Here is a 23,916-nt window from a genome sequence, read left to right on the forward strand (position 1 = left end):
ATAATTTTGGCATCTGAGATGACCAGCAGTTGAATCAACCGATAACTGAGATTCTGTCAGAAAAAGTACATGGGGTTTGGCAGACTGCAAGTGGAAATGGACATTGTTGAGATCAGAATTGAGACCAAGTATATTTGTGAAATGAATTAGGAAATTCTTGGGAGGTTTAGTCTTTTCGCAGATAAGCTTGCTCTATTAGTTTGACAATTCATGGTGTATTCAATAGTAAGAAAATGTGGGTGGGACATACTGTATGAAGTAATGAAATTTTTGGATATGGCGTACACATGATAAGGATATACCCAGATCCTTGACATAACGTGGCCTCGACAATGCCCCCCGCATACACACTACTCGGACTCCCTCCAGTCACTATCTGGCAGAGTAGAGGTAGCAAGATTATACACTAGCCGATCCGGAAGCCTCCTAGAGAGTTACCAGTAGGTTCAATCCGGTGTACTAACTAACGGCTGGCCTGCGAACACCATTTTAGAGCTGTACCCTCAAAATGTAAGGGATATTGGATATTGCCACGACGTTCGTCATAACCTCAAAAGTCATCAATCATACTGCATGATGGAAGAGATAGGGAAGGGTTGACCGGAACTTAGCTCTAGAGACTAAACATGGGTTCCACCACTTCAAGCCTCCAATAAGCAAAGTGGTGGTATTTCACCGGTTGATGAGGGTCATCTGCCACCTAGTACTGCCTGGTAACATAGAGGGGCAGCGTTCCTCCATGTGGTGTGGGTGCCACGCCTCGACCCCTGCTTACATTGGTTCACACCTGGGTGGTCACCCACCATGTACTTGTGCATGGAGGTTATACCCAGGATTACTAACAGTCCCACCATCGTGAAGGTGCAAGCAGAGGATTTGGCTGTCACAGACCGTCCGGACTTCGCCGAAATTGGGTCCACTTGACTTGAGTGTCACCCGAATATCAGTTCCATCAGCGTTTTAGACTCCCAGGTAGCAAGTACAGCTTGTCTGGCATATCTGAGAGAATGTCTGTGACAACCTCAAGAACCAAAGGCTTGTATAATCAGATGCTAACTGCTGGTTCCTCTAAACCAGCGGTTCCCAACCGGTGGTTCACGAATCCCCCTGGGGGTTCACGAAAGTGTTCCAGGGGTTCGAACTAAAAATTCAGTAATGGCGTCTGCTTAGATTTACATAGGTATATTATTATAAACTACAAAATATAACTAATAATACACAATAAAGTGAATTAAAATTAAATAAAAAGTAAAGAGTTGCCAAAGAAACTACATATCCTACAATTCCTTATAATTAGTTTGCTGTCTTACAGTATATCATGATAAATAAATATGTTTTCCATGCTCATGTTTTTTTGAGAATATGTTTTCATTCTCAAGGACCATTGTTATGTACAGGTACTTTTCTTTTTTTTTTTTTTTTTTTTAGAACATATAGTACCTAGTACCATGCATGGGTTGAAAAGTTGAAAGAAGATACTTGTTGACATTAGACTTGAATTTTGTAGATTGAAATTTTCAGGAAATACGTATGAAGGAAGGTTGTTCCAGAAAACAGAAGTTGGATAAATAAACAAGGAAGATGAAAAGTTTGTTCTGTGAGTTTGAACTTGGACAGTAAAAGGATGTTGACTGGTTGCAGCATGTGTTCGGCCTTCTTTGAAGAAGGGAATTATAGAAGCCAATTCAGAATAACAGTGCCCATGGAAGTACCTGTAGAAAAGGCATGCAGCAGAAACAGAAATTTGTCTATGAGACAGCGAGTGGAGAGACTCTGTTAGAGAGGAGTCATTAATTAACCTAACTGCCCCCTTTGAATGGAATCTAGAAACCTTAGAGAGGTTTTGGGGGGTACTGCCCCAGATGTGGGAACAATATTCCATGGTAGGCAGGATTTGAGATTTGTACAGAGTGAACAGCTGTTTGGAAGAAAAGTAACGCCGAGAACGGAAGAGAAAACCAAGTTTTTTAGATGCAGAGGAAGCAATATTTGTAATGTGATTTATGCCAAGAGAGATTAGAAGTCAGGGTAATCCCCAAAAGAGATATATCATTTTGCCTAGAAATCAGAGCGTCATCGGAGATAAGAATAGGAGTAGAAGAATCCTTTTTGCAAGATATAAGACAAGACTGAGTTTTAGAAAGATTAAAATTATCTTTGCTCCACTGGAGATTAGCATTTAAGGATTTGGCAGTGGATACTCGAAGTTGAAGCTATTTCAGCTGGGCAAGGTTTCTCAAACTTCAAGGTTTGTTTTTTTTTTATTTTTGTAGGAGCATTAGCAACTAAGGCCATATAGCTCCGGGGATATGCTGTGGTCATTTCCTGACCTTTCCGCATCCTCCATATTTGGTGGTCATGGGCTCGAACTCCGGTCAAATTAAGAAGCGTGTGCTACACACTGCTGTTCCAGCCCACCTGACTATGGAGGCACCAAACTGGAAGGTGAAATGCAATGTGTTATAGTCAGCAAAACTATGGATAGCATTTCTGGTCAATGGAAGAAGGTCATTAATATATACAAGAGGAAAAGAGTGGGAGTAAGAACTGAACATTGGGGAACACCAGCATTAATGGAGAAGTTAGAAGACATAGAGTCATCTGCCATCACCCGCAGTGAGCGGTCAGAGAGAAAACTGGATACCCATTACAAAGAACAGTGGCAAACCAAAGGATGGAAGCTTATTTAGAAGACCTTTATGCCAAACACAATCAAAAAGCCTTTGACAATTCAAGAGCAATGGCTTGAGTTTCACCAAACTTTTCCATTAAATTTGTCCATAGATGGGTAATATACACTGCCCTAACATTAATATCCGAACACCAGCCTTTAGACAAAAAAAAGCTTTTATTGTGTCATTTAATATTTTGTGCTGAAATCTTTTGCTTTTATGACGGCCTTCAATCTTCACTGCATACTCTCAACCAGCTTTCTATAAATGTCAGGCGATATGTTCCTCCACTCGGCCTTTAACACAGCCACCAGTTCGGCCTTATTCTTTGGGTGATCTCGACGTGCACATACCCAATGATCCAATACACCCCAAAGATGCTCGGTAGGGTTCAGATCAAGACTCTGGACTGGCCAATCCAACTTTTCAACAACACCCATATCTTCAAATCACTCTGTTACGACCCAGGCAATATGGTATGGCGTGTTGTCTTGCTGATACAGGTATGGGCCTTCTCCGAATTATTGCCATAATGTTGGAAGTGCATAATTTTCCACAGCATTCATGGTTTTGTCGATAACAACTAATGGACCCAATCCAAACCATGAAAGGAACCACATACTGTGACACTGTCTCCACCAAACTTCATTGTAGAGAGGATTCAATCAGGAAGGAACTGTTTATTTGGCATTTGCCATACCCAGGAACAGCTATCAGACTGGTAGAGTGCGAACCTCGACTCATCTGTCTATAGAACTGTTTTCCACTGTTCTACATTACAGGATTTGCACTCCTTACACCATGTTAATCGGCGTATAGTATTTGATGAGGTATTCAATTCTGTTGAACTGTTGAGGTAATTCTGTTGAACGTGTCATCTTGCATGCCCATTTTGCAATTGTCTGTTCGAAGCCCAGTGTGCATATTTATAGCAGGTTCGGTGATGTGTTGCATGCATAGGACCTGTTTCCCCATCCATGGAGGGGTGTCCGGATATTAATGGTGGGGCAGTGTAAGCCAGAATATCACCAGTGGAACAACACTGACGGAATCTATACTGGCGATCGTTGATCAGATGAAAGATTTCCAGATAATTTAAGAGTTGGTGGTTAATTGATTTCTCCATTACTTTAGAAAAAGTAGAAGTAATCGCAATGGAACGATAATTGGATGAAAGACATTTGTCACACTTTTTAGGAACTGGCTGGATATGAGCAAATTTCCAAGAAGGAAAAACACCTTTGGAATAAGAAAGTGAAAAATAAATGACACAAAACAGAAGTAGATTCAGGGGCACAGGTTTTGAGAATAAGTGGAGAAATACCATCAAGACCTGGAGTTTCCTTAGCATCAAGATTTGTCAAAATCCTTCTGACATCCTTTTGATGGAAGACCACAGGAGGCATTGAATGGAGTGTGTTGGGAATGGTGGGAGGTGTTTTACCAAGATCATTAATACATGAGTTTGAAGAAAAATGGGATGCTAGCAGGTCAGCTTTCTCTTTGGCTGAAGTGACAACAGAACCATCTGGTTTTGACAGAGATGGGAATGGAGATGGGCAAAAATTGTGGCCAATATGTTTGGCAAGAGACCAGAATGCTCAGCAACCATTAGGGCAAGAAGCAAGTTTTCTACTCTTAGCCTGTTCAAAATCTAGTTTGGACTGATTAATAACTGCTTTACAAAGTATAAATAATTCTTAATAATAATATTTATTATTATGCAATGTCACATAAAAACATAGTACTGGGAATATTTTATAATAAAAAATCAGAAAAATTATACGATTTCAGAGAATATAGGGGCTTAGGGGTTTGCATTAAAAATATTATGTTGAAAGGGGTACTCCATAAAAAATATTACGTTGAAAGGGTCAAGTCAAAAATGGTTGGGAACTGTGGAGGTTGATGCCATTTTAATATATACAAATACTCAAACTATACATTTTTTTGTAGAATTTTAAAGTTTTGAAAAAATAAAACATATTTAATATATTCTTATTTTGACTCAATTGCCAAACAGCATAGTGAAATTATTGTCAAAAGTCAATAATCAGAATGAGAATTTTAAAAAAAATCCTAAAAAGCAATAAAAAATATTTTAAAATAACTCAGTTACTTATTTATGCAGTAACATGCCCCATCGATTTATGTATCACTTGATTCAATTGTATCGACTTCTTCATCTGAATTCCAGAGAATCCCTTCAATTTCAGCTTTTGTAAGCCTGAAACTTCTAGAATTTTCAAAAAATTTTTGTGCTGTCATCTGTTATAAATTATGTTTAAAAAGGTTGTAGATAACATATGACAGCATGTGCCAGAAAAATTTTAAGACAATTCATACATCAATGGGCACATTCTTTGAAGTGACCTTCTAAACATATGAACTCCCTCAAAACCCACACATGAAAACTGAATCTATATATGTACTTATGAGAGAATTAAATAAATAAATTATTTTGCATACATATTTACTTCTGCTCATTCTTGTTGAATGTTGTAAATCATTATTTTGCCTAAAACGTTTGCTTGATCATATGTAATGTGTTACTTTTGTTAAGTACATTGTCATCTGGTCAGAATGTCTTTGGATTGTCCATTACATAGTTGACTTGTTAAATATATATATTTAAATGCAATAAATCAGTGCTACTGCCATCTTGACAATAGCATATTTTTGGTTATGTAATTAAAACCATTGTCTTCTATTGTGATTATCAATCACAAATGATGTCATATTTTCTTATTTATTTATATTTCACATTATTCTTTCAAAATTTAAAATAGCCTCACTTGTCAGTGTAATCTCTTTCTCAGTAGTTGAATTATATCCATCCTAGGTTTTCCAGGTAATTTCTTTAACCCTTTATTTTCTGCAGCAGAAAAATATACCAAATTGTGTGTTCATAAGAAAGTGTTTATTCATTCATCCTTTGTTAAATGATTCTTCATTTTATAGCACCTATTCTCTCATACGTCTTATTCATTCTAATATACATTCATTTTGATATAATATTTTGTATTACAATTGTTACCATTAATAGTCACATAAAGGTCATTAGTCAATTTTTGTTGTATGTCATTTTAAGTCACAATCTGTTGTCTAAATTAAAATTTTTAACTTTATTATGATATCCAACATTTATGTTAGTGTTACTCCATTCCAAGTACATGCAATCTACTTCTGTAGAGACAAAAATCTGTTTTATGTTCATTTTGGGGCTCTCAGTATCCTGGGCACAGACATTCAAAAAAACTTAACCAAACTTGAATTTAGTCTTGGGGTTAGTTTTCTTGCTAAGTAGAAATTAAGTTTTGTGAAGATGATTTCTAGTAAAATCTATAAAGAAAATGAAATCATTTCAGGTATTTACCTTTAATGTAATTTTCAGATGTTTCCCTCCCTTTTTCTAGTGAACTTTTGAGGTCTGTTGAAATGAGAAGAAAGAATACATGAATCATAAAAAATGCAATCTAAATGGTAGCCATTTAGTATATACATCAAATTTATAATTCTGTTTGGTTTTTTAGTGTATTACAGAAACTTCGCTCTTTGGTAGCAATGAATGAAAATCTAAAAAAACAGGAACAAGAATTCAGAGCTCACTGTAAAGAAGAACTTGGAAGATTAAAATCAGAAATTGATGAATTAAAATCTTCAAATTATGAGGGATCATATGAAGATCAGGTTTGACTTTATTCCCTTTTGTAAATGCTTATGATAATTTACATATTTTATTTATTCATGTGATAAAAAGATAGATAAACAGTTTTTTTTACTGCTAGCATCACCTGTCACTTTTATCTAATGCTTTTTATACTTCTACTCCTGATGGCACATTGTTTGCTTTAATTGCTCTAAAACTTCCCAGCAATGCTTTGTGACCAGAGAGGCTATTTAACATGTTTAGATGAGAATAATTTATTTCTGTACTATCAACTTACCACTACTATTATCCCCCCCAGAATTTGTATTTATAGAATTATTATCACAGAAGGAATTTTATAGAACTTAGCATATAAAAAAGTAATGTCTGTGTGATAAAGAAATACTTTGAGTATAATGCTGAAGAAACCTCACTGATACCATAAAGTATTTCTTTTACACAAAAGAGAATAACAGTTGTAGAGAATAACAGAGAATAACATTCTGCTAACTCCCACTTAGCATGCCCTTGGCAAACATGAATTCATAGTACTGGTGAGAATAATCCCACTGAGCAGGATACATACATTTGTTACTTGCAAATTTCCATCACCACCTTTTAGTTGCTGTCAAGGTCTTGTACCAGGAGGGTGGTCTCTTGTACTATCTCAAAATGATTGTATATGCTACATGAAAAAAAAATAATAATAAATAAATAAAAATATTTTCTGCAATCCAATTGCACTGTGCTATGGTTTACAGAAAGTATTAGAGAAAATTTGTCGTGACACAATTATTTTTGAAGTTCCATCATTAAAGCATTACTAGGACAGAATAAACAGCTGCTGGTGGAAAAATTTTTACATAATGAAGGCAATCAGTAGCATTGATGAAGCTTGGAATAATAAGTCCCTATCTTGTGCAAAGGGTGTCTAGCAGCAACTATACTCAAAAGTTGTACATGACTTACCTAGTTTTGAAGGAGAGCTACCAACTGCATCTGAAGACCTGAGCCATTGGCAACCATAGCATGAATCAAGGGAGTCAACACTGATGATGTAGAGAACTTGCTAACCCCCCCCACAGTAACTCCCTTACCAATTATAAACTACAGGAGTTTGAGTTCCATGTTACTTTTGAGAAAACAGGAGTCTGCATCCACTCCCATGAAGGTTTTAACTATCAGTCCTTGAAGAGGCACTCTCACTGCAAAATCAGGGTATGAATTTGTTGGAGGACAAATGACTTTTCATGGACATGGCAATGACTTTTCACAAGTGAGTATTATACTCACTTGTGAAGAGGTTGTGAAGAGATTATGAAGAGGTTGTGACTACTTATATGAGTGCTATAAACAAATTTTGTGTAATAAGTTAAAAAAAAAAAAAAAAAAAAAAAACCTCAAAAATTCCATCTTGGATTCACTTTTTAATATAAGGTCTGTGGAGTCCCATAGGTGTTATATATTCTTAATGTATATATTTACAAAACTTTAACAAAATAAGTATAAAATGTATAAAGCTTTTTATTATTTTTTTTTCATTTTATTGTTTCTCTAATAATAAATAAAATACAGTAAATCCCCGCTATTCACAGGGGTTATGTTCCTGAGAAATGCCATGAATACTGAGTTATGGCTCCCATAATAATAAAGGAGTTCCGTTCCAAAGTATGAAATATATAAGAAAAACTAGTCTAAAATTTTGTCTATGTATGTATTATATGTACCTTCATAATATGACTATGTACATAGACAGTACATAGTGAAATGCAAGCATATGGCATCGAAATGAAAATATGAAACAATTAAATATTAAATGTAATATTTATTAGAAATTTTAAACAAATCTTTCAAACCAGCACCTTTGCTAACTAAAAAAACTTATCACGTCAGTGCTATCACCTGTTTCGCTAAAGTGTTGATAAAGAAGTTTTGCCTTTTCACGAATGATGAGTGAACTTAACGGAATTTTATTTTGAGTTCGGTCTTCTATCCACAGATTTAAAGCCTTTTCCATTTTTTCTAATTTAACATCACGAGTTACAGAGCAAATTTTTGAAGATTAGCGCATTTTCATGGACACTACGGCGGATTTTTTCTTCTGATTTCTTGATTGATCGTACCGTTGACTCATTGATTTTATAATGTTTTGCCACTGAGGAGACACTTTCACCATTACAAATTTTGTCTAATAACTCAATTTTATTTGCTAATGTCGTCATCTTCTTTGATCTTTTCACAATTCCCTTGTTATTCGTAGCCATATTTTTGTACGGGTTAGAAAGAATTTGTCCACAATAAAGTCACTTTCTTCCATTAACACACTCGAAAAAGTCTGTTTTACACTGAAAACGGTAGATTTATCACTTTTGTATGCATATCAATTTATAAATTGATAAATTTATTCAATTTATAAGCATATAAATTAAAAGCAAACGACGAAACCTTCCATGACAAGCGCATAACACATACTGAACAAGGATTAGCAAGAAACATCCATGCTTGCAATTTTGTCACCTCTCTCCCCCCACCCACTGAGCGCTGTTTTGACTGGGAAAGATCATTTTAGCCACGCTCATGTATTTTTTGGCAGAAAATGTTCACAGCGCTTTAAAATTCACATTTTTTTAGGTTTCATTTTATATTAAATAAGGAACCGCGAATAGCGGAGGTTTACTATACCATGGTAATATATTTTTGCTTTAAATTTTACTATAAAAATGGGGTTTTGCAAAAAAATATTTAAAAAATGTCCCTAGCGAATGTGGATTTTTTGCTTAAGTCACCAAGAATGCATCTCTCCATTAAGGAGGGATTATATGTACTGCTGCAACTTAGTGGCCTTCTGCTTAGTTTCTGTCACCCACTGTATGTATTCCATAGAAGGAAGAATATTCCTCTTATACTTTATTAAACAAACTTAATGCTTTTCAAATTGTTTAATAATTCTTTGCTAATGAATCAATGGCCTTTCGTTTCCTCAAAATTGAAGAGTTTTTTAGGTGCACTCGCAAATGCATAAATAAAGTACCTATTGTCATCACCATGTCTGCCCATCCATCAGTTCATGTGTGTCTCCCTACATGAAACAACTCTATTCCTAGTGGACAGATTTTTAAGAAAATTTATATTTAGCTCTTTTAGAAAGATATGTGAAGCCATCCCTAATTTCATTAAAATCAGACAGATAGAAATTCAGCAGTTATTATTATTTTTTGTACATATCTTTTTTATACATTGCTGCAGTGCACTTAAAAGACAATATGGAAATTGTACAGAAAAGAAAAATTATTTGTTTAAGCACTGTGCACATGAAAATGGTTGCTTTTTTTTTTATGAGAACCCCAAGCACAAGAGGTATTTAGTACTTAGTGCCATGCATGGGTTGAAAGGTGAAAAGAAGAAAGAAGATGCTTGTTGACATTATACTTGAATTTCTGTAGATTGTAATTTTCAGGAAATACATATGAAGGGAGGTTGTTCCAGAAAATGGAAGTATGAGGAAGAAGAAAAGTTGTTTCTGTGAGTTTGAAGTTTGAGAGTAAAAGGATGCTAACAGGTTGAGGCATGTATTCAGATTGATTTGAAAGAAAGAGAGAAAATTATAGAAGCCAGTTCTGAAGAAGAGTGCCCATGGAAGTGCCTATAGAAAAGGCATGCAGCAGAAACAGAATTTCTACGACACAGAGAGTGGAGAGACTGTTAAAAATGAGTCATTAATTAACCTAACTACCCTCTTTTGAATGTAATTTAGAAGCTTGAGAAAGGTTTTGGGGCACTGCCCAAGATGTGAGAACAATATTCCACAGTAGGATTGATTTGCAATTTGTACAGAGTGAACAGCTGTTTGGAAGAAAAGTAATACCAAAAGTGAAAGAGAAAACCCAGTTTTTTAGATGCAGAGGAAGCAATATTTGTAATATGCTTATGCCAAGAGAGATTAGAAGTCAGGGTAATCCCCCAGTAGAGATATATGATATTGCTTAGAAATTGGAGTGCCTTTGAAGATAAGCATAGGAGCAGAAGAAATATTTTTTGCGAGACAGGTCTAAGTTTTAGAAGGATTGAAATGAACTGAGTTATCTTTGCCCCACTGGAGAATTACCTGGAGATGAGCATTTAAGGAATTGATAGTGGATATTTGAGAAGTTGAAGGTGGAATGCAATGTGCTATTATCAGCAGCAAAACTGTGGATAGGATTTCTGGTCATTGGAAGAAGGTCATTAATATATAAGAGGAAATGAGTAGGAAAAGAACAGAACTTTGGGAAACACCAGCATTACGAGAAGTTAGAAGACAGAGAGCCAGCTACCATCACCCTCAGTGAGCGATCAGAGAGAAAACTGGATAACCAATTGCTAAAAACAGTTGACAAACCATAAGATGGAAGCTTATTTAGAAGACCTTTATGCCAAACACAATCTAAGTTTTTGAAATGTCAAGAGCAACTTCTTGAGTTTCACCAAACTTTCCCATTGAATTTGCCCATAGATGGGTAACATAAGCCAGAATATCACCAGTGGATTGACACTGATGGAATCCATACTGGCAATCGTTGATCAGATGGAATATTTCTAGATAGTTTAAGAATTGGTGGCTAATTGATTTCTCCATTACTTTAGAAAGAGTAGAAGTAAGTGCAATGGGATGACAAATGGATGGGAAGGTTTTGTCACCCTTTTTAGGAACTGGCCAGATATGAGCAAACTTCCACGCAGAAGGGAAAACACCTTTGAAATAAGAAAGTGAAAAAAGATGACACAGAACAGGAGTAAGTTTGAGTACAGGTTTTGAGAACAAGTGGAGATATACTATCAGGACCTGGAGCTTTCTTAGCATCATGATTAATCAAACTCCTTCTGACATCCTTTTGATGGAAGACAATGAGAGGCATTGAAATTTATTTACTGGCAATAGTGGAAGGTGGTTTACCAAGATCATCAATACACAAGTTGGAAGAAAATAACATAAATAGGATGCTTACAGGTCAGCTTTATCTTTGGCAGAAGTGCCAATAAACCATCTGGTTTTAATAGAGGCGAAAATAAAGATGGGCAAAAGTTGTGGTCAATAGCTTTGGCAAGAGACAAGAATGCTCATCTACTGTTTGGATGAGAAGCAAGTTTTGTACTCTTAGTATGTTCTAAATCTAGTTTGGACTGATTAATGTTGTGAGCTTTGGTGTAGACAGAAAATGAATCTGGAGATTTGGATGCAACCAATTGCAATATGCAATGTTCTTACCTTGAACAGTCTTAGCACATTTATTGGAAAACCAAAGTTTAAATAAAGAATGAAAGAAATCTTGCAGATCATCTCATTCTGCATTCTTGTAATTCCAAACAACATGAGGTTCAGAATGGCCACGAGAGAAAGGCTCCATTGGAGAAGAGACCATCACTAGCATTAGCATTAGTAGAGGCATTTAATGCAAGAAAGCAAGCTTATGCAGCATCAGCTAAAAAAAAAAAAAAAAAAAAAAAAAAAATAAATAAATAAATAAATAAAAAATAACCACTTCCACTTCACTAAGTTGTGATCTCATGTGCCTAGAGGACCACTCACCTCAACCGTGTACTTAGAAAGGTTGTTTGTGAGGAAAAAAATCAAGTGTGTTGGCTGTGTGGTTAGGATTGTCTGGTATTTAACTACATAATGGTAGTTAAATGAACAATCTGTGCAAAGTTATTAATAATTGCAAAAGCCTCTCGACCAGCTGGGTCCATGTGACTAGAAAATGGAAGCCAGTTGGAATTATGAACATTAAAATTACCAAGAAAAATTACCTCATTGTTAGGAAAGTTGGACTGGAGAAAGTCAAGTTTCAAAGAGTTCCAAGTGATTAGTGGAGTTGGAAGAATGATAGAGGCAACAGATGAATTTGACAGAATGTGGTAGAGAGATTTTAAGCCAAAGCAGATCGAAATGAGAAGATTCCAAATTACTATATCTCTGACAGGGAATATCAGTACAGACATATGCACAAGTACCACCTTTGAAGCGAAAGGAATCATACAGCAAATAATTTGGACAACTAATATGAGCATTGGTTGAGTCAACTAATAACTGAGATTCTGTCAGAAAAAGTACATGGGGTTTTGCAGACTGTAAGTGGAAATGGACATCATTGAGATTACAACTGAGACCACATATACAGTCAGTCCTCGTATAACATGTGTTTACACTACATGAATTCGATCATACACGACTTATAAATAGGGGAACGACATCGTATATAACATGAACCGAATTCGCTTATGCATGATCTGCCTTTGCGTTTACAAGAAATGGCAGTCGGACGCGGAATCACCCCAACTGAACGCAACACGATAGGAATGAAGAGAAGATTCTGAAAACATATTTATGTTTTTTATATCAGTGAAGGGGAAACACATTTCACCATAATAACGTAAAATTCCAGCTATCGGTATTATCGCAAATGCAATTAGATAGAGTTTACTACCCATTTATAACAGATTCCATTAGCAGGAACGCAACTGAAAATTGTTTTTATTGTTTTATGATAGTAACCCCCAGAATTGTGCTTTAGTAAAATGTGAGCTAGTGAGGTGTTAATAGAGTTGTCTCTGCCTTTACGGTGTTGTTTATTCAGCTGCTACACCCGCACAGCTTTGTTTATGTGAATCAAGCGTGCCTCCTCATTTTATAATTGTGCTTTATTCCCTAAAAATGAGTGAAATACTTAAAAGGTGTGAAAAGGAAGCGTCCTTGTGAAGACACTACAGATTCAGAGAGAAAAAGAAAAGCAGTATCAATAAACAGAGGCGGACTGGGTCAAAAATTCTTACCCGGGAAAATTTGTAATCGCCTCACATTAGCGTTTATGGCCGAAATCACACCGGCCCCGGGCCCACCAGGGTTTCCCTGATAAGGCTTATGGCCAGTCCGCCTCTGTCGATAGAGAAAAAAATATGAAATTGTGAAACACTTTGAGCGAAATGAAAGACCATGTGATATTGCACGTGCTACTTTAGAGGAGGAATGTGTATCTGTTAGAATAGGTGCAGAGAAGAGCAGTAAGAATAGTCAGAGACACAAAGGGCACTCTTACAAAGAAACACTTCAGTTCTGAAAATTGCAATTCCTGGAAACTTGACACATGCAGTGAGATCCAGTTGAGATGTTTAATGCTTTGAATAAAATAAATACTGATTAATGTAGTTAGTTAATGTACGTTATGTTATATTTCAGGTACATCTGATTTTTCTTCTTAAATTAATTGAATTTTTGTTCTTTTGCTATGATTATTTCTTTTTCCATACAAATTGTATGGAAAAGAAGATTATAGTAATTACAAGATTTATATTTGCCCAATTAAATATATAAATATTAATTGGACAATTAATAAATGACTCAATAAATATTTTTAAAAGGTTGAAATATAAAATTTCATGAAATAATGAGCTAATATATAAAACAGCATGACAAAGCACTGTAAAAGCTCTAATGCTTTCTAATGCTTTTTCTTCCTGGAAAAAAATGTTCACAAAACTTTCCATCCAGATAATCAAAAATACAGGGTGTTTCAAAAAAATTTTAACGCTTATATGTATTCATTGTTTTTAATGGAAACAGAATGGATAATACACTGTAACATGATAACAAATGTATATTCATAGCTTCAAAGACATTTCTTGTGGTATTGTTGCAGTTGCACTTTCGATTTTCTGTCAGAAGTCTTGCACATCACGTGGCTTGGTAGCATAAATACATTCTTTTACCATACCCCACAGCCAGAAATTACAAGACATAAGGTCCAGCAAACATGCCAGCCATATTAAGATGGGCATGGACATTCAAAGCAAACACCATTCAACTGAAAGTATCCTGTAAGTCAGATTTGTAGTTACAGGTTGTCCTCTGCATAGTTCTCCAACATACACAAGAAGTCACCTCTGTTGATTGTGGTGTTCTCAAAAAAAGTATGGCCCTACCACCCCTGCCGCAGTGACAGAACACCAGACATCAATTTTAGGATTGACTAGTTTGTGCTCATGATGTGAGGATTCCCGGTACTGCAGAAGACGCAGTTGTGTTTGTTAACATGTCTACTTATATGAAAGGTTGCCTTGTCACTGAATGCCACTAGCCTGCAAATATTGGATTCCAAATTCTTCATCTCCAAGATGTTTTAAGCATCAACATGAGTGGCTTTGTCTGCAGAAGATAAGGCCTGTATGACCTGCAGAAGATATGGCTGCATTTTCAGGTCCTTACTCAAGGTTTTCCACACAGTTGATATAGTAGTAGTAAAAAAAAAAAAAAAACAGTTCACCCATCCACTCCACAACAACAGTTGGAAGCCTGTTCCAACAATCACCCACCCACTGGCCAAAGGCAAAATTCCACACATCTATCCTGCAACCATTCTTCCTCAACTTGAATTTATGTCCTTTCATGTGTATAGTCTCAGCAAGTGGAAGAATACCATTAACATTCAGCTTATTCAATCCATTCAAGGCTTTAAACACCCCAGTCAGATCTCTCTCTCTGCAGGTACCTGGTCTTAAGACACTGCAGTTTGCAAAACTGATGCCTTTCTAGATAATTGCACCCTTTTGTTCCCTTCACCAATCTGGTTGCCCTTCTCCGCATCTGTTCCAGCAGATCTACATCCTTTCTAAAGTGAAGCTTCCAGATTTGTATACTACAGTTCTCAAGGTTTGTCCTAACCATGGCCTAATACTAAGGGATAATCACCTCCTTATCCTATCCCTGCTAGCAAAGTTTCTGTATATCATTGACAAAACTCCATGAGCTGTCCTGACTGCACAATTACCCCCAGTTCTTTTTCATTCTCCACTATCCTGAGTGTAGTACCACACAGTTGATAAGTTACTCTGGGATTACTGCTACCCATGTGCAGTACCTTGCATTTGTCAACGTTAAACTTCAACTTCCCTATCTCAGTCCATCAACCCAATTTTCCTAGATCTTGTTGCAGCAGCTCACCTTGATGACTTCTGTTAAGCACCCTCCCAACCTTTGTATCATCTGCAAACTTAGACATTAAGCCTGATATACCTTCATCAGTATTATTGATAAATATTGAAAACAATGATGAACCCTGGGGAACTACACTAATAAGAATTAGTCCACGAAGAGCAGTGCCCATTAATAACTACTCTGTCTTCTTCTACTTAACCATCCCTTTATCCATAAAAGTTTGCCCTTAATGCCACATTGTTCCCATTTGTACAACAGTCTTTTATGTGCAACAGTATCAAAAGCCTTACTAAAATCCAAGTATATGATCTCATGATTATTTTTCGCATCCAGTTCCTTAGTCACTGCATCATAGTAACCTATCAGATTGGTTAGACAAAATGACCACCACTTAACATTGTGCTGTGATTGCAGTATAATTGCATGCCTGTCCAAATGGTCCTGCATTACTTCCTTAACCAGTGATTCCATTATTTTCCCTGGAACAGACATTAAGCTAACAGGTATGTAATTACTCGTATCGCCTTTTGATCCCTTTATACATTGGGAATATATTTGCACTTCTCCAGTCCATAGGGACCTTCCCTGAATTTAAAGATGCTCTCATAATTATGGGTAAGGTTTGCTACCTCCTTGATATAATTGGATGGATTCCATTCATGCCAGGTGCCTTTTTTATGTCTATCCTTAATAATTTCTCCTCCACTTTCCTTTCAGTCATTTAGCATTTTCCTTTCAGTCACAAAGTCATTTAGCTCCTCGTTAGAGTTTGATAAACTTCTGATATCCCCTTCTCTAAAGTTGTCAGGAGAAGACCATATTCTGTGCTGCAATGTCTGGTTGATTTCTTTGGACTATGCAAAAAGGCTTTTTGTGTAACAGCTCTGATTGCAAGGGATCAACCTGCTTTCAGTTGACCGCTGTTCCCTCTGTAATTGTCAGCAACCTAACCGGTTTTGATGAACTTGTTGTAAACACGATAAATGGTCAATATCAGGGTGGGTCATAGTTGAAATGATCTTGATATTTGTTGCGAACCACTGTGAGCGACTGGAAGACCTTCAATCTCATTGCTATTTCTGTCAACTACAAAGAAAACCAAATTATTTCCTGTAAGTGTTAACATTTTTTTTGAAGCATCCTGTATTTTTTACTTTAGAGCACCTATTTTGAATTCCTTTTGTTTGTCCTCTGGTAGGTGGGCAGAGATGCAACGTGCAAAACATCTGCAGAAATATCTTCCTTCTAAATACATCCTTGAAATTTCAAATTCTCTCTGGCCATTCTTCAGACCAATATTTTTTATATCAGTTTTTTCATGTAGTTCTTCGTTGATAATAACTTCAAAAACTTTCTTTACTTCATTTAATAAAACTGGAAAACAATAACACCATATAGAACAGCCGAAAACTATATTACTTGTAAAAGTTTCCTCAATTTTTTAAGAAAGGTCTAACAATTTCTCAATTTCGCAATCAGAAAGCCATTACAAGATCTTGATGGTATGTCTAAATACTGTACTCTAACGCAGAGAAAAGTAACTTTGTGACTTCTCCATTTAAAAAAAAAAAAAATTGCTTGCTGGTAAAAATTGAATATAAACATCGATTTAGTTTTCCAGATTGCTTATATGAATTTTAAATAGATGATAGTACAGTAATTGTTCTGGCACAGCTGGGAAACAATTCTATAATTGGAAAGGCCAACAGGTTCACTGGCCATAACATTGGACTGGGAGTGAAGTTTTATGATGTCACTGTGGGTGTAACATCAGGCCGCAAAGAGTTAAATTGAAAAAGGATGGTTGCAGGAGAGATGGGGAAAAAATTTGCTTTCAACCAGAGAGTAATTATTGGAACAAACTTCCATCTGGTGTGGATGAGAATAATTTGAATAAATCTGATGGAGGATTTGACAGATTGTTAGAGAGTGAATGTTATAGATGAGGTAGGTAGGGATTTTTTTGCTGATGCTCAATAAACCTCCTTCCTTTCATCACTTACTAATACTGCGTGTACATTGCCTTACTTCTTTTCTTTCATTTCATAAGGAAAAGTTAAAAGGAAACTTTGTTAAAAGAAGAAATGCTAAAATACCACATTAGTGATTTTTAAGTAGAAATTATTGTTCTAAATATTTGTTTACATAAATTATAATAGTGTACTTAATCATACTTCAATACAGAACCCTACTTAACTAATTATATGGTATTTCTTGAAGAAAATCATTAGAAGAAAAAAAATTAGTAAACTGTGTGAATTATTTTTAAGTAGAACTTTTTTATTGTGCTAAATATTTGTTTACGGAAATTACAGTAGTATGCATTCATGTATATGCTTACTTCAATACAAAAAATGTTTTTCTTGATGTTCTATACATTCTTCCTAATTGTATTCATACAGTAGTTACCCTTCTTTTGTTCTTGCCTGTTAACAATATTCCACAGACATGTTTATTATTATTGTTATTATTATTATTATTACTAGCATATAGTCTGCACCAGCCAAAAGAAATTTTTGAGTTACACAGAGAGAGAGAGAGAGAGAAAAGTAGAAGAGAATCACCAAGAAAGAGAAGAATGATGATGATGATGATATCCAGCTCAGGACCCTGGGTGCACCAAGCCCATACTCACCAGATGTGAGCCCCTGGGGTTAAATGTATACCTTAATAAAGGTGTATATACATGAATGAACACTTACAATTGCTGTAACCAAATATTTAGTGCAGTAAATTTTATTTAAAAATAATTCACATGGCTTACTAGTATTTCTCCTTTAAGGATATTTCTTTAGAAATACTTCGTAATGTCCCTTATTCTATACATGAAATAAATTTATTTGCAGTTCTAAATAGTTTTAAGACTCTTAAGAAATGAAATTTTTGTGGATATTGAAACAGAAAGTAGGATTTTAAAGATAATAGGGCTCACTTTTGTTATTATTTTACTTGTTCTTTACAGGAACGACACCAGTTGATTGAAAAACATTACATTGCTGATAAGGAAAGGCTCCAGAAGTTGCGTGTGCTACTGGTATGATGTTACTTAATTTGAATTGGAAGAAAGGATTCCCTTTAAAGTGAAATTTTTTTTCTATAATTCATCTAAAAACATGTTAATTAGGTCAACAAATGCCATTTTATAGGTTAGAAAGAAATCAAAATATGTGGTTCTACATTAATTCAACAGTAAAAATTAAATTATAGACAGTAATCTATCCATTTACTAAAGTCTTTAAAAAATCAGGTATAAAAGATCATGGGAGAGCCTACATCACATTTCTTTATGCAGAGACCTGGATGTTTTCTTGGACTTACAACTAAACAGTTCCATCTGGATGGTTTGTTTGTTATTTGGTTTTTAGGAGCATTATCAACTAAGGCCATATTGCTCCAGGGATATGCGGTGATCATTCCCTGACCTTTCCGCACCCTCCGTATTTGGTGGTCACTGGCTTGAACCCCGGTCTAATCAAGAAGCGTGAGCTACCCACTGCTGCTCCTGCCCACCTGGCTACGGAGGCGCTGTTCCATCTGGAATTGATAGTATTTCTAACAGATATAATGGCATAACTTTCTCTCTCTCTCTATATATATACACACACACACACATTATTATGACCAGCGAGTTGTTATGCAAATCGAAGCAACTGCAGGTGAACTACGACACGTGCACATGTCGGGACACACTATAAAAAACACCTGATACTGAGCTCCATTGATCAGTGTTACTCTTTTTCTTCAGATGGAAAAGACAGCAGACTTAAGTGAGTTTGACAAAGGCCAAATTGTAATGGCCAGACGATTGGGTCAGAGCATATCCAAAACAGCATGGCTGGTGGCGTGCTCATGGTCAGCAGTGGTTAGTACCTACTGAAAGTGGTCCAAGGAGGGAAAACTCACAAACGGTGTTGGATGACCACAACTGCTTGAGGTGAGCGAAGGCTCTCCCAAATGGTACGTGGTAACAGAAGGGCAACTGTGGTGCAACTCGCTGGTAATTGGAATGCTGGTAATGGGAGTAATGTGTCACAACACACAGTACATTGAACCCTGCTGAAAATGGGGCCTGGTAGCCGCAGGCTGCTCCGAGTGCCCATGCTTCACCAGTGACAGCACCTACAATGAGCATGCAAGCATCAAAACTGGACCTTGAGTGATTGGAGGAAGGTCGTCTGGTCCAACGAATCATCTTTCCTGTTGCACCATGTGGAAAGCTGGGTATGTGTGCTTCGTTTACCTGGGGAAGTGATGGTGCCTGGATGCATCTTGGGACAAAAACAACGTGGTGTCATGCTTTGGACGATGTTCTGCTGGGATACCCTGGGTCCAGGATATCCATATGCCGGACACTCTGTCTACTACCTACCTAAACATCATTGCTGACCAGGTACACCCTTTCATGGCAACAATCTTCCACTCTGGTGGTGCTGTCTTTCAGCAGGATAATGCACCATGCCACACCGCCCGGATTGTTTGAGACTGGTTCACGGAACATGAGGAAGACTTCCAGATATTGTCCTGGGCTCCAAATTCTCCAGACATCAATCCCATCGAGCATCTGTTGTTTGTGTTGGAACAGCAACTCCGATCTGTGGCGTCTCAACCATGGACCTTACAGGAGTTAAAGGATCTGCTGGTTATGTGTTGGTACCAGATACCACAAGACATGTTTAGAAATCTTGTAGTGTCCATGCCTCACCAGGTACGAGCTGTTTTGGCTGCATGAGGAGGACCAACATCATATTAGGTAGGTGTTCATAATGTTTTGGCTCATCGCTGTATGTAGATAAATAGATTAGATAAGTGTGTGAGTAGGTGTGCTGACCTGTCAGGTGTAGTTACCATGGAAAAAATTTAAAAAATGCCTGAAAAATAAAAGCAGATTGCATAAAATTAAATAAAATAAAAGTGGTACTTAATGCTATAGATCCTAAGATTTTAACTATGTAATCATGAGCCTGCAGCCAAAACCAAAGGAAATACAGCAAGAAGTAAGTCCTCTGTTTCTGTTATGATATACACATAGCAGACAGAAAAATTGAGCAGATGTATTATGTCATAGCCAACCTTACAGAGACTGAAAAGAAAAGGAATAAAAAAACCCAAATATAATTCAAAAATAAATAAAAATAAAAGTAAAATGCAAAATTAAGATAAAATTAATACCAATTAATTCCAATTGAATGAATGGCAAACAGCCCTACATGATTTTTAACAAAGAAAATGTAATATGAAGATGAAAGGGTATAGTCAGAATATGACAACTTATGTCGAGCCTGGCATAAGTTGATGAAATGGGCTGAGGGAAGCAGATGTATCACGGCTGTATTGGAGACCAAAGAAGTTAGCCGAAATTCCCAGCAATTTATAATCATTAAAGCAACCCCAAGAATGGTGGGGGGGGGGGGATATTGCTTTTGGTATTTGAGATACCATTTTTCTGCTATCGCTCACTTTTTTCTTCTCCAACAAAGTTTAGTCTTTTTAACTCTACTTTATAAGTTATTGATTTCTCCCCTTTGCTGGTCTATTTGCCTCATTTGTTTAATTGCCTACTTCCCCGTTACATGGGTAAGGTTTACATTGACCTATTTACACCTTCACCCCCCTCCCATTCTTGGGGTTGCTTTAACGATTATAAATTGCTGGGAACTTTCAGCTAACTTCTTTGGTCTCTGATACAGCCTTGATACGTTCGCTTCCCTCTGCCTATTTCACTGACTCCTGCCAGGCTCGACAGTAAGTTATCATATTCTGAATATACCCGTTTGTCTTCATATTATGTTTTCTTTGTTAAAAATCACATAGGGCTGTTTGTCATTCGTTCAGTTGGAATTAATTGGTATTAATTTTATCTTAATTTTGCATTTTACTTTTATTTTTATTTATTTTTGAATTATATTTGGGTTTTTTTATTCCTTTTCTTTTCAGTCTCTGTTGGGTTGGCTATGACATAATACATCTGCTCAATTTTTCTGTCTGCTACGTGTATATCATAACAGAAACAGAGGACTTACTTCTTGCTGTATTTCCTTTGGTTTTGGCTGCAGGCTCATGATTACATAGTTAAAATCTTAGGATCTATAGCATTAAGCACCACTTTTATTTTATTTAATTTTATGTAATCTGCTTTTATTTTTCAGGTATTTTTAAAAATTTTTTCCAACGTAGTTACACCTCACAGGACAACCTACTCATACACTTGTCTAATCTATTTATCTATATTTCATTATGGTTGCTGGGTATTTCTGCTATTACTAGCAGTGTTTCAGATCCATAAACCAGCACAATATATTATTTTTTAGTTCTTTTTTATCCGTTGTGATTTTTCACTTCAACTTATTACTATTATTAATTATATATAATATATATGTATATATGTAAAGTGATAAAAAAACTAATAGATAACAAATAAAATATGCATAATAAGAAATAAATAATTACAAAATTGACAAAATAAGGCAATTTCTTGTAATCCCATGCACATGGGATTGCAAGGAACATTGCAATGTGTCTTCATTTCTGATGTAAACCACAAGCCAATGAGTAAAAAGCATATACATAAATAAAAATGAGAATAAAATTTTGTTACCAAAATAAATGAAAATGAAAATAAAATTTTGTAAACAAAATAAAAATCATAAGGATTAAAAGGGGGGGGGGTTGAAAATGGCTTGTGAACTTTACAGTTGATACTATGAAGATGAGAAATTAAAACTAGAATTGATAGCAGAAATTTCTAGAGACATATAACATATTAGTCTGATACAAGTTAAGCTAAAGAGATTTGAAAACATATAGTTAAAAGCAAAAAGCCTTAAAAGAGAGCAAGAGACTTGAAATAACACTTACATAAAATTATAAGTGACAGCTTGCAGAAAAAATGAAATATAGATATAAAGCTAAACAAAAGTGGCATCTGAAAATAAATTTTCAACCAGAATCTAGAAAATTCTAAGGTTAAAAAACATGTTATATTACTTCCCTTTTCTGTTTTCTATCTTCTTATTTTGAATTTTCTACCTTTTTATTTCCACTTTTTTGTTATTCTATTCAATATATATATATATATATATATATATATATATATATATATATATATATATATATATATATATATATATATATATATAGTGATAACACAAAAAAAAATTAAAGAAAGATAGTTATATCTTCTCTCCCTGTCTCCCTCACTTCTCTTTCTTTAACTTAATTTTTTTTGTGTTATTGCTTTATTGTTTATGCTCTACTTAGGTTTGCATTTGCTGCCTTTGACTGCACTAGACTACTTCCCCATTTTTCTATCTTACTTCCACTGTCTTTTTATTCTATTCAACACACACATACATACATATATATATATGCACACACAAAATAAAATTATTATCTAATATGTCACTGTATAAACAAGCAAGCGGTATGCAGCAATCAACCTACAACATTTTGGATCTAAAAAAGGCTGTAAATATTATCTTTCTAATATTAAAAAAAAAATACTTTACTACCAACATGCTCTGATTTCAGTGACCTGAAATCAGCTAATTTTGCCAGAGGAAATCAGCTAAGGGTGCTGGACCGGATACGGAGGAGGGCAATGAGGTTGGTGAGGGGAACAAAGGGGTACTCAGCTTGGGGAAGAGAATTTAGGAGAGGAATTATTTCAGCTCTTACAATCACAGTGGTGCCAACATTGAAAATGTACTAAACGTTAAACATCAAGAATTTTTCAGTATTCTGCACCAAGCCTCATCATCATATGCCTTTTATTTAATGAACTGTTAAATTTAAAATTCTCAAGTTCTTCCTTGTATTTAATGTAATATGAAATGCCATCCAACTTCATTGAATTTTTTCTGTCACAGATTCACGTGATGTATCTTGCAGACCTTTATGGCTTCATGAATTTCTTACTTGCCTTGTGTTGGGAGCTTCTCAAATAAACATAAAACTGCAAAAAATCCCCCCCCCAGATTTCTTTTGTTTTTTTACAACCTGCAGACTAGCAGATGACCAGCCTTAAAACATGGCACAGTTTAGACGCAATACACTTATGCTGTTTCTCTTGGTATGATTATAACCTGAACCACTGATACTACTTTTATTATACATTTAATATAGTATACAATCATTTACATAAATAATATTCTGGTACTCCCCCGCAGGTATCTCCACCTTGTCGTTGGTGGTGGTGGGGGGGCTTGTGTGCTTCAAAGAACTATAGAGCTATATCGGCAGTAGCTTGCTACTGGTAAGGCCACCCAATCTGGGCAGATCTGTAGCGAGGAGCCAGACTAAGAAAGGTACCCTGGCCCTCCAGGTTGGGGGTTGATGCGATGGGCTAGCTCCCCATTCATTGTAAAAACTTAGCAATGCTAAAAGACCTGACAAAGACAAAGCCAGACAGAAAACTCAGAGACTAACTGGAATAGGAAAACAGATTTTGAATATTGTACAGAGTTTAAATATAAGCAATGATCAAGTTTTATCAGAATCAAATGAATTAGGAATGGAAGTTGTTTTGTCGGAAACAAAGAAGAAAGGAAAGGGTGAGAAAACAGTCAGATTGCATGTCCATTCCATCTGTGGAGTGGTGTTGATAGACATAGGAGAGAAAGGTGGGAGTT

The 23,916-nt window shown here is 35.8% G+C and overlaps 1 protein-coding gene across 2 annotated transcripts in view; it reads left to right on the forward strand.

Moving 5' to 3' along the window:
* The window catches only part of fidipidine (coiled-coil domain-containing protein 93), a 167,128-nt gene that overhangs the window by 119,992 nt on the left and 23,220 nt on the right, over window positions 1-23,916 (forward strand). For both annotated transcript variants that reach the window (XM_090382322.1, XM_090382323.1), the window contains 2 exons: window positions 6,206-6,362; window positions 18,252-18,323. In XM_090382322.1, the coding sequence (XP_090238448.1) occupies window positions 6,206-6,362; window positions 18,252-18,323 (229 nt within the window). The remainder of the gene's footprint in view (window positions 1-6,205; window positions 6,363-18,251; window positions 18,324-23,916) is intronic.

Source organism: Mastigoproctus giganteus, chromosome 10, assembly GCF_048544385.1.
Source record: "Mastigoproctus giganteus isolate SK-2022 chromosome 10, ASM4854438v1, whole genome shotgun sequence".
Lineage (NCBI taxonomy): Eukaryota > Metazoa > Arthropoda > Arachnida > Uropygi > Thelyphonidae > Mastigoproctus > Mastigoproctus giganteus.